General features: G+C 40.2%; 1 protein-coding gene across 5 annotated transcripts in view; it reads right to left on the bottom strand.

Annotated features, from left to right (window-relative positions):
* Positions 1–3,987: 3,987 nt before the first annotated feature.
* AKT1 (AKT serine/threonine kinase 1) overlaps positions 3,988–12,143 on the bottom strand; it is a 74,766-nt gene continuing 66,610 nt past the window's right edge. For all 5 annotated transcript variants that reach the window (XM_050336867.1, XM_050336863.1, XM_050336865.1 and 2 more), the window contains exons 12-14: positions 11,003–11,090; positions 6,302–6,404; positions 3,988–5,601 (exon numbers count right to left, since the gene is read on the bottom strand). In XM_050336867.1, the coding sequence (XP_050192824.1) occupies positions 5,522–5,601; positions 6,302–6,404; positions 11,003–11,090 (271 nt within the window). In that variant the 3' untranslated portion in view covers positions 3,988–5,521. The remainder of the gene's footprint in view (positions 5,602–6,301; positions 6,405–11,002; positions 11,091–12,143) is intronic.

Here is a 12,143-nt window from a genome sequence, read left to right as displayed (position 1 = left end):
TGAATCGTGGAATGGTCTGGGGCGGAATGGACCTTAAAGATCATCTAGTCCTTCTCAAGGAATGTAAGGGCAAGTGTTGGTGTTCCTGCTTTAGAGGAATGCACTGACATCCTCCAGTTCAGTAAGTGACAATATGTCCAGAATACAATGTACTCTTCATATCCCTGAGATAATTACTTACAAAACTATAACGCAATAAAATGTGGATGAATTTAACAAAAGATACGCACTTCGCTTAAAACAGTAAGTCCAGCAAACTTGGGATGACCAGGGCCAGTGACATCAAAGAAAATGACAAAAATGCCAAATTTGTACTATTGGAAGCATCTCAAAGCAAGGCTGGTGTCAAATCTCACAGACTGTATGAAAACAGTAAGCAGGTTGTATCAGGCTGGAAGTATAAATCTATACCAGAGAAGACAGAAAAAAATTCCACTAATTCCACCCTCCTTCACTAAAGTACATGCTCTCAAATCATTAGAGGGACTAAATCATTAAAGAGACTCACAGACTAGTTGCGGTTTGCTGGGATTTCTGGAGATGGTCCAGCCCCATGCTCCTGTTCCAAGCAAGACCTCAATTTGAACCCCATTTTTTTTGAAGCCTGGACCCCAAAGGAGTTCAGTTTGTTCCAACTGCTGCACTTTAATACGATGAAGGAAGAACATTATTACTGATTTTGCCTTTCTCCAAAACTGTATGTTTAAGCATGGATTTCATGCTCACTTGAATCCAATTTCGATGAATTCTCAGGCACTGTGCTTAAGATCACAATCACTATTTTTTGTTCTGATACAGGTTTTCTCAGTACTACACAACAGCTTTCTGGCTGAGAACATCAGTACTGTAAGGACACAACAGTGCAAGGAAATAGATGTGGCAGAGTTTACAAACAACTAAAGATCACAACAACTGGGGTAAGGTTTGTGTCTCCTCTCTGTGAAGAATTTTCACTCTTGTATCAAAATAATCATACTATCGTCTGTGGGATGAAAATTATGTATTATTTTAACAATGTGCAGAACTTTGGAGACCTTCAGAATCCAGAAAATACAGCAACTGCTGTTGTTGCCATTTATCTTCTTGAAACAAACTCAAAGCCCTGATGAAGATGCAGCATACAAGCAGTTAAAAGTAATCTGTCAGAAGGCACGAAGAAACAGTGTGGAAAAATTCCCAGAAGTGGACTCTTAGACCAGGGTTACATTGAACACAGGAAGAAATTCAGAAAGCCCATTTCTAGAGAACAGGTAGTGAGCACTAACAGGCAAAAAACTGAAGCAGCACTTCAGTGAAGGAGGAACAGCACTGAGCTACGAGCACGCTGAAAAACCACAGAGAGAAGTTTTTACAGATGTAGTCCTTGATTTGATCCTCAACAAAGAACCCACCACGCTCACAAAACCAGGATGGTGACCCAGCATTTATAAAAACTAGAATTTAAAAAAAAAAAGGGTCAAGCAGGAGGTACTGTAACAAAATGGGTTTGTTTAAAATGGTTTCAGACACAGAGTAACTACTCATCACCTGATTAGAATGCAACATATGCTCCACCAGACAGCTACCACACGTCTGCACGCTCAGCTGCAGTGGGGATAATAAGCTCCTGTTTGCTATAGGCACTGTGTGTTCTTTGCATTTTACTCCTCGTGGCAATTAACCTCCCTGTTATTAAAAAAATTGCACTGGAAGTGGAAGACAAACACACTCATTTGCAACACTGAAGAAACAAGATCCTTTTACATTCGCCTCTTTCTCCAAATGTTTTACCTCTGAAGCTCTTCTAGATATAGTGAAATAAATCAATCCTCCTAAATTATTTCCCAAATATTTCTCAGGCAGAAGATCCATACGGCTCTCACAGGCACTTTCCGTGCGTGGGCTCCTCTTCTGCATCTCTTGGAGTTTGCACTCCCATTGTAGGTCATGACCTCTAATCTGGGACCACCATCCTAAATGCACAATCCAAACAGCAGACAAGAAAAATCACCACCAGTTAAGGCAAAGACCATCCACTTAAAACAGTCAAGGCAAGGTTTTGCCCTCAAACCTCCAAAACCTACCATAATTTTATTTCTCAGGTGGAAAACTGGGAGCAAAATCAAACAGCAGCTGAGGTACTTGAGGCCTGCATGAGAGCAGTGCAGCAGCTGGAGAGCAGGTGGAGTTCACCTGCTGCAAGGGCGATGGTGCAAAGAAAAATGAAGAAAAAGCAACTTATTTTACTGGGGGGCTGAGAGATCAGTTTGTGCAGAGTTGGGAATGCTATAAACCACGGTTATCTTCACCCAGTTTAAAGGGAGAACAGCCTGCCATATCCTAATGGGATTGTACTGGATGTTTTAGACACACAAGGGAATATAAAATGGAATTTGCAGAATTACCTGGCTTCTGCCCATGCTCCTTAACCATAAACAGCACACAGGGCTGTGTGTCTGTGTCAAACACTGCTCAGCTGACCTCAACTCCTGAGTGCACTCACAGGCACACAGAGGACACTTTTTCCACTTTTCTTCTCCCAACACGAGTTTACAACCAAGCTCTGGGCTGTAACATATGTGCTCTTACCAGTGTTCAGAACCTGGGATGCACCAGTTTTGCAGCAATGTGTAACACCAGAGCAAGATGACGTTTTTCAATGCCAGAAGGAAGAATGAGGAGGTTTTGGCTGTCAAGACAGTTCAGAAAGTTTTGGGTTTTCAAATCAAAGAGCTAAAGAAACGTGCAGGATTTAAGTAGTCTCTGCATATATGGTACAAAAGGAACCTGAGGTGAATGACACTCAGGTCACAGGTTTCTCTGATAGGATTTTTCTGTGCTAAATCAAAAAGGACACCTTATGCTTGCAGATCGACAATGGTAACACCTGCAATCATTTAATTATGGACAACAGGTGTTTTGAATAATCACTGGCAAAACGAGGGAAAATATCCAGAAGACCTGGCATTCAGGTGTGGCCCTCACAGTTCTTGGTTGCCAACAGTACTAAGGTTCACAGAGATTTTTGGCAGCTTGGCTTTTTTAAGTTATGTTTTATATACGGGAATTAAAGCAATCCATTAGCAACAACTGGCAGAAAAATACTGTTCTGAGATATAATCATCCTCAGCAGAACAACCCGATCCACGTCTGCTCCTGCATTTGAAAGACCAGATTTTCCTGGGGCAGATTATGGTAACCTTTGCTCACTCGTGTTGCCTATATTTGGATGCACGAAGTGTATTAGTTCAGAACTTGTCAGTACTTGTAGAGTTGCAGAAGAGTTCCTTGGACTTCGTCCCCGGGCTGGCTGGAGACTCGGGTGAAGGCTTGGAAGCAAAGGAAGGAGAGCAGTTATGAGATCAGACTTGCAGAATAGGACAGGCTGTCCATTTTCTAGAGAGACACAGATCCCCTCTTTTCCCTTCCCTCCTTGCATAAAACCTGTAGTAAATTGCACCAGGAATTACAGCTTATTCCTTGAACCAAACCATGTGTTGGATATTTAATGGCTTGTTACAGTTGCAGCTTCTGTGCTTTGTTTGAAGCAGACTGCAGTTGTTATTGCATGTTCTTGTGCTATTCTCTGTATTCTTGTTTGAAAATGGACATTCCAGCCTTCTATAACCACCTCCTATCTGTGATTAATGTTAGTCCCAAGAGAGGAAACACAGTGTTATAGATTGTACAGTGGCCTGCGTGATGGAACAGAAACACCTCTGCAGATCAGGGCCTCGGTAACACACTCTCACTGGCATCAGGAGGACAGCAAAACAAGGCCTGTCCTCACTCATCTCAAGACAAACTTTCTGGCACAGGGTGCATTTCTTCAAACAAACGTTTTCCAAAATTATCTTTGCATAATGATCAGCACAGAGATGAAATAACTGAGGAGGGACAGAACAGCCTGAACCCCTCAGCAATACACACATCAAACTCGAGAAAGTGGAGCAGTTGTTGCATCTCTACAAATTCAGAAGGCTCCTACCACAAGAAATAAGAACCTAACTCGTTAAAGCAATTTTATTTAAGTATTTGGAGGGAAATTTTCATATCATGAGTAAAAATACTAGAGTTGAATGTTGTTAAAAAAAAAAAGTCACGATGATGGGCTCTCTGTGCAAGCACAGCAGTTTCTGATGGAAAGGGGAAGCGAGGGTTTTCATAACATACTCCCTTTGAAATAAAAAAATTAAATGCTAGTTAACTGGAGTACATGTCATCATTTTTATACAGTCAAGAGAATGAAAAAAACAAAAAAAAAGCGCAATTTAAAGAACGCAACCTACAATGGAATAAATTCATTCGCAGCAGAGACAGAATAAGACTGCTTTTATGAAAATTACAAAGAAACATGATACAACAAAAATAGGGTGAGGGAAATTTTCCACTAAGATTAAAAATGAGAAACAAAAAAAAAAGTTCACTTTTTGAACACCATTATTATTCAAACACATATGAAGTTTCAACCTATTTTTTTTTTTACATGGGAAAACACTGTTAAAGTGAATCTTCAAGAGTGAGAAGGCACCATGAACTGTTGGTTGATACCTTTAATGCACACTCAAGAAAGAAGAAATGATCTGGCATGATGCAAAAAATCATTAAGTGTTTATATATATTCATATATCTTTTCATAAAAAAAAAAAAGCGGCAACAAGTCATTACTTCAGTGCCAAAATGTACTTGTGTCTGGCTGACTTGCTCGTTAAGCTGATTTCTCCCTTAGACCTGTGTGGTATTTCTGTACAGTGGTGGAAGTGGGTGATTTTTCATTGTTGCATTTTGTATTAGATTGGTAAATCAAGCATTTTCTAGGTTCTGAGAAGCCAATCCTATGAAGTATTCCTAAGCTCTATGCAAATGGAATAATTAAATGCACTGTCTAGGATGGAATACTCATCTGTACGACGTGGCAATCCCACTGGATTCAGTTTGATATGTAATGTCTTGTAGCAGATGTTATAACAAAAATAACTTTTGCTTTTTGATTTACCTCACTGAGGCCATTAATGCTGTTCCTATAGTTGGTTTTCTGGAGCTGGATGACGCTTCGCTGCTGTCCAAAATGAGTTTGAACCTTGACTCTCCAGAGTTTGTTCACTTTGTTGCTTATATTATTGCACTAGCTACTAAAGTCTTATATCTTCCTATATAAATCTAATTGTTCAGAGTGCAGATTCTATATTTAGATAATGAACTGTATGAAATAAATAAAATAAGGGGATTTTCTGGTCAGAGTTGCTGATATGTTGAATACCTTAATTATTTCTAAAGTAAACAGTTTTGGTGTATATTCTTAAAAACCTATGGTCATTCAGCATAAAAGCCTTGACGTAATACTTAAAGAATGGATTCGTTTTCCTTCTCAAAAATGCATCAAAGAATTGTTTTAAATACAGAATCTGTGAGGCTTCCTACAAAGTCATCTAAATCGTAATACAAACACAGTTTGTAATTCAGATAATATAGAAAGTTCTCTAGTGTCCATTGAAGTAAGGTCCCCAAAATGCAGTCTGTTTTGTTTCTGAATGGCAAAACATTAAGCGGTTCCACTGGCTGAGTAGGAGAACTGAGGAAAATGAGGTCTTCTCTCGTTATCTACACAATCCATGCTGTCATCTGAAAGATGAAAACAACATTAGATGATATTTTCTACCTTTTTGATTTTAAGTAAACAAACAGTAAGATATAGCACGGTAAAGTTATTTCACTGAAAGAAACCTTCAGTGTTGTCTTTTTCTTCTACAACTTGAAAGGACAAAGAAAAAGTCTTAAATCTCCCCCCAGTAAATGGGGATCACACCAGATCCTGACTGGTGTATGTATAGAGTTGTTCAGATGTCCACTTAAAACTGGTAGGAGCTGCACAGCTTAAATCCATATTCACTGTTCTGAATTTCTGGACATTTATATTTGACAGCAATAAACATGCTCAGCTACCAGGAAAACCAAGTATATTTTGACTGAATATGGACATTAGTCCATGCTCAATTGACTGCTTACATATACACAGTGTGTGTGGATATGGACATGTGCAGAACTCATTATCAGAATTAATTTCCAGTGGGAATGTGCAGAGTTGGAAAAGACAACAGTACAAATAATTTCAGTCTTATAAAACAGGTTTTTCATTTCCCAAACTGGAAAGACATGCGGAAAGTTTCACAACAATTTACCAACTTCTAGGTCAAGTACCTATGGAAAACCAGCAAGTTTAAACTGATGCGTTTTCACATGGCTGAAGAGACCTGGTAACATCACAGGAAATTATTTCTGGTGGTCTGGAGAACACAGTGACAAACATTTGAGAAAACTTTACCTTGGTCAGGAGGAGTGATTGTTATCATCTGTGCTGTAAATTCTTCATCAAAGTATCTTGTATCTGTTTCAGATGTAACTTGTGGCTTGAACAGAGGTACAAGCTATGAAAAACAAAAAAATAGTGTCCACTTAAAAGTTCTTGCAGTGCTATAAGTGAAATAAGTAGGATTTTACAAAGTTATAAGCTATGGTGCCTTTTCCTACATTCCTAAAATGTCTATAAAACACCAGTTCACAAAGAAGGAAGCATATATAGTAAAAAATACATATTTAGGTGTGCACTTCCTATTTATGGGGCATTTAAGGCATTTTTCTCTAGGATTTAAGTGCACAAAGAAGCATTAAAATTGCACAAAGAATCCTAAAATTTCTTCAAGTAATAGCATATTTACAAATGTTTACGAATAATAGTATGTTCTGGTTCCCCACCTAATTACATGGAAATTGTCAACTGCATCTAGTCAGCTTTATGATGCTTAGTCATACCAAACGGATCAGATAACCTTGTGTATCACCACAAGGGTTGTATCATTCACCAAAAGTTTCAGCTACAGAGCTACTGTGTCCATGCAGCTCTGACTGGAAATGTGCTGGAGGTCTCACCAACCTGGGAGAATTAAGGCCAAGGCAGCAGCAACGTTAAGCTTTTATATTCCGGGTCCCCAAAAGCAGTTTGATGTCAACTGTGAACTCTGAAAAACCGGAATGCTTACAAAAACCAGCAGTGAAATCCTCCTCTGGTTACACCAGAAGTTGCACTATTTGGGGTTTATTCTTGAGACTCGCTCGGGCAGACAGGCTGGAAATCATCCATGTGTACCTAGGCAAGCTCTGGCAAGAGCAGCTCCAGATGGAGCGGAGCTGCTTGACTGGGGCTGGAGGAGGAGTGCGGCTGGGAAGCGGGATGGCAGAGCTGGCTGCATACAGATGCACAGGGTTGGAACACGTACAGCTTTGGAGGGCAACGGAGCTGGGATTCAGACCTCGCTCACCTCCCCACTGCACAGTGCAGCAGAGCCAGAATGTAAACACTGCTCTGAGCCCTCCCACAGAGGACATGGAATAGCGCTGGGCTCCTGTTCGCCCACCACTGGGGTTACACGTGGCCATCTTTTAATAGCACAGAGCCACACCGGGCAACAATTTGGGAGCGTGATTGAGGAAGTATATGGCTTCCAATCTGAAACTGCAGGGAAAGGTTTATCAAGGTAAATGGCAAATTGCTCCAACTGGAATTACGCAGTGACCCCAAGACTTGCACTCCTGCGCTTGCACAAATAAGAACGACACCGACAGAAATCACTACACTTGGAAAACATCAGGAAATCCTGGACGTACAAGACACCTCTTCCCCACCCCCAACTTCTCCTCCTGCTTGGATGTGAAGAATCATTTGCTTATCAAGCTGGTAAATGAGGAAAGCACTAGTTTGAAGCTCCCTATCACCAGGATCATCTTTCTGATCTGTTTTGAGAGCACCTGACAGCATGTTGTCCTGTTCTACAAACAACAATCCCATGAGCCATGTTAATTTTCAATATAAATTCTAAGAAATGTAATCTCTATATATGGCAGTATCTCCAAATACAAAGAAACATTTAATGTTTAAAATCAATCTTTAAAAACTAGGGGACATAAAGACTCTGTTTAAAATAAGACAGTGCAATTACAGAATACACTCTTTTTTTTTTTTTTTTTTTTTAATTACTAACAATCCTCTGTGCCCAAGGATGGTTTAAAAGAGCTGGGCAAATGATCCTATCAAAAAAATACTAGGTTCTTAGAAGTGGTCTTTATGTCCTGAATTTAAAAAGGAAAAGGAAACAGGATATCCCAAGTCAGGAGTCTCTCTGAGCCTTACAGTCCCCCATGAAGCTATTGAAGAGGGAATGCTTCACATTTTAATGTTAACAACACTTCTCAATCAAAACCACACCAACATATTATACGTAAAAGCCCTGATGAGGATAAGGAATTTTTCTCTCCCATTTTAACTCTATTCTCTGTTTCCTTACAGAAGTTTCTGCCTACTCCTCAGAGCAAACCTGGGTTTGTTTTTGACAGGCTGTGCATGCACACGTGAGCGTGAAGCTCTATCTGTCCTTTTAAGCTAGTGGTGGTTTTGGCACTTGCAGTGCCCCCAGTTGCTCTGCTTACTGAGCACAGCAGAGAGTGATTTAGGACTTGGGCACTGCAGCAGACACCCGAACTATGCACATCGGAACGACTCAGAGCAGCAACACCAAGTGAGAACACATGTGCAATGGGCTAGTGCTGCCTGTATCATTTTCCTTTTTATTTTAGTATCTGTTAAAAGCAATTTGAGACAGATTATGATGCACCCACAAGACATCTTTTTCCCCTAGCTGTCAAATTCTGAATGTTAAGCTGGAAACAGAGGGGAAGCCGCAGAAAGCTCCAACGCTGGCTTTACCAAGCAAATATGTCGCTTTACTGAAAAGCTGTCACTGCAATAGCTCTGCAGTTCAACTGGCAGAGAGGTGCCACCTGTAGCCTCCCACGGCTGCAGACCAGCACGAATCCTGCAGGCTTTTACTGGTTTAAGAGAGAAAAAGGACCAGGAAAAAAAAATGCATGTGATTAAAATCTCATTGCGTATGTTTCTCTTGTCGGTGGGCAAAATACTGCAAAATAAATTGCACCTTTCTTTGCACCAGAGACACATAGCACTCTTCCAGGAGAGTGTGATGAACATTTTAAATTTGAGGGACAACCCCAGTTATTCAAAGCAAAGCTCTGTTTCCAAAAAAGCTTAATTACAAAGCAAGTGTTCTCAATTACTCAAGCCCATGTTCATGCACATATTCAGCATTACTGGAGATGGTGTGTAACCAAGCTTAGCACACAAACACCTCTCAGCAGCTGAAAAAATCCAGCTTTTATCCATGAGACTGCACTTCAGGTAAATGCTGCAAGATCCTCTTTGGACCACCCAGAATGTAGGTAGCAATTACTCACAGGTTTTTTTAAAATCTCTCCACTTACACAGCATGCCTACTTCAGATGCTAGTGGGACAGGAGCAAAACCAGGATCTAGGCTCCTTGGATAGGACAAAGTCAGGAGTAGTCTCAATCAGCACAGTTTTCTCTAAAAGATGTAAATATCTGGAATTTCCTGGTAGTTTCCAGAACAATATGAAATCAGTACTACTGTGGGACAACCTCTGAAGTCTTTCTCAGTCCTATGGATAAATAAACTGCCCCCAGTTTGTGTGATTTCTCTTCCATTCAGGGAACCAGGACTACCATCAAATCACTAACAACTTCATTCTAGACATTTGAGCCCCATATCAGCTTTTTACCTTAAACTGTATAAAAACAGCAAAACCTGAAGTATTCAGCTTGTCAGCTGGGTGCAAACAGGGACAACTTCCTGTTCAGAACAGGAATTCAGATCCACTTTTTATATTATACTGAATAAATTCCACATAACTCCCTCCTGCCCTCATGACTGCATGCAGCTCTCCCTCACAGGATGCTTTGAAAGGGCTGAGGTCTAAACTCTTATCTACACTTTCAAGGCACAAAAACTTACTTTATGATTTTTCAGTTCCCTTTAACCACACAGATCTGTGAGGAAGTGAAAGAAGGGAAGGAAACAGAGGACTCTTTGTAGTTGTATATAGGAACTGGACAATTCCCCTACTACGGTGCAGGAACTTAGTTTCTGCTAAGCTTTCTTACCTGTTCCCACCAACTGGAGAGAGAACTAAACTATATTCAGAGATCAAACAAGATCTGATACCACAAGGGGCTGCTGGAGGAAAGCAGGAAATCAGGAAAGGCTGGGACTGAATGAGATCATATGGCACCAGTAGATGGGAACCCTGAATCACCAGACCCACATTTTAGTTGGCTGCATTTCATGTTAGTGCTATGAAAATGTGGCTGGTGAGAATCAAATGGAAGAGGACAATAGCAGGTCACCATGAGAGCACAAAGCAAGACATCTTGGAGGAGTGGAATAGTTATCTGTGAAGGAAGGGGCAGTTGAGACATAGAAACTGATGAAACACACTCCTGCAGAAAGTGTTGGGCTCTTTGACTTCAGTGGCTCCCACTGGAAAGCCTACAGACTCAGTGGGTCTCATGGAAAAACAGTGAGAAACACCATGAAGTGCAGATGCTTCCTATCAGTCCTCTGTGACACACAAAAACCATAGTATTAGGCTTGGAATGATGCAAAAGCCTACACTTGTCTGCACTTGTCTTGAATGCTGAAATTAGACTGAAAAGGCAGGAAAAATGCAATGGGAAAAAACTGCCCATCTTCTACTACTGCTTCTAGGAATTTTTGCTTCAGATGCTCAGGAACCAACAATAATCCTGGTCTCACAGGGGATACATCAGTTGATAGGAAGAAATGGCAACAAGAATTCACAGGAAAAGCCATTTTAAAAGCTTAAAATACTCTCTAAATTTGGAAGCAATTTCCCTTACATCTTATTTATTCAGCCAACTATCTCATTGAGAGATACTCCTATCACTGCAAAATAAAAATTCAGAAGTAATCCAGTTACAGTATTTTAAGAAACACTAAGCAATTTAGCCTAATTAAAAACAACTGCAAACCTTTTCTGTGGAGTCTTTCTGTGTACATTACACAGGGCAACAAAATTTGAAACATTCAGTGTATTCACAGCTACAGTTCACCTTGGATGAACAGTTGTATAAATACCTTTTTCTCGTATACATCTTGCCAAACAATGCCAGCAAAGAATTTGTGCTGCATAATCTCCTTGGCATCATCAGGACCACCGCCTAACCTGTAGGAGGCAAAATAAATAATTAAATGTTTGAGTACAGTTATTTTTCTCATAGAATTTTTATTATAGGGTAGTGAAGAAATTCTGAGTTTATGTAATACATTTGGGAGCAGTTCTCGCATTTGCTACATGTTTGGTTTTTTGTGCAAGGTCTATTTTAGGTTTCAACATAGTTCCACTCAAAGATTTAAAAACACGCTAACAAACAGAATTAGAATAAAGGTCTCTCTCAGACAAACAAAGAAAAAAAAATAATTATCGTAATTCAAAAGACCTGCCCTTCAGGAAATATGCTGTCCTGGGGACAACAGCAGATCTTAAAAGTAAAAGGTTTGAGCAACACATCCTTTTCTCTGTACTAACAAGAGACTACCCCTTACAATTTTCTAGAGCGAAGAGATGCCAGCAGTAAAACTGAATTTGATTTTGAAGTGAAAGAGAGACAGGGCTTTTTAAGGCAACCTGATTTATGCAACCTGATTTAAATTTCCATTAAAGAAAACAGTTGACAACTGCAGTGATAATATCACGTCGTATGCAAATCTTTCCTCCTCCCTGGCTTCAGGAAAGTACAAAGGGTGTTTTATTGACTTGAGGTATATCAAGATAAAGCACTTTTATTCCAAAATAAAACTGTCCACACAGCTTATAGATGCAATCAGTTTAGTTGCAGTCTTGAGCTAACAGATGCTTAAATTTTGCTGTGGAGGTTAAAATGTTCTCTAAAAGACCAAACCACATATCTGCAAGCAAAGGCAGGCACCAAGAAAGCAAAACAGATACTGGGTAATCAGCAGGAGACTCTTTCAGGTAACAAGGTTAAGGTGACGCTCAGGATTTCAAGTACAGGAGGTGTTACCATGCTCACCCACAGTCACCTCCAGGATCTGCCTGTTCTCTGGTGCCCAGTGCCATGGGCAAACTGAGATATTACCACTGTTTTAAGAGCTTGAAATAATCGACTCTACATGGCCAAGGCTAGAGCTATACTTATACAGAAAACAGAGATCAGGCCTGTTCTCTGAGCCCAAAGCCAAGATTCCCAGTCAGGCC

Source organism: Myiozetetes cayanensis, unplaced genomic scaffold (genome assembly GCF_022539395.1).
Source record: "Myiozetetes cayanensis isolate MyiCay16 unplaced genomic scaffold, myiCay2020 scf6-25, whole genome shotgun sequence".
In the NCBI taxonomy this organism is placed as follows: domain Eukaryota; kingdom Metazoa; phylum Chordata; class Aves; order Passeriformes; family Tyrannidae; genus Myiozetetes; species Myiozetetes cayanensis.
The sequence above is the reverse complement of the archived record's forward strand: the minus strand, read 5'-3'. Positions and strand labels throughout refer to the sequence as shown.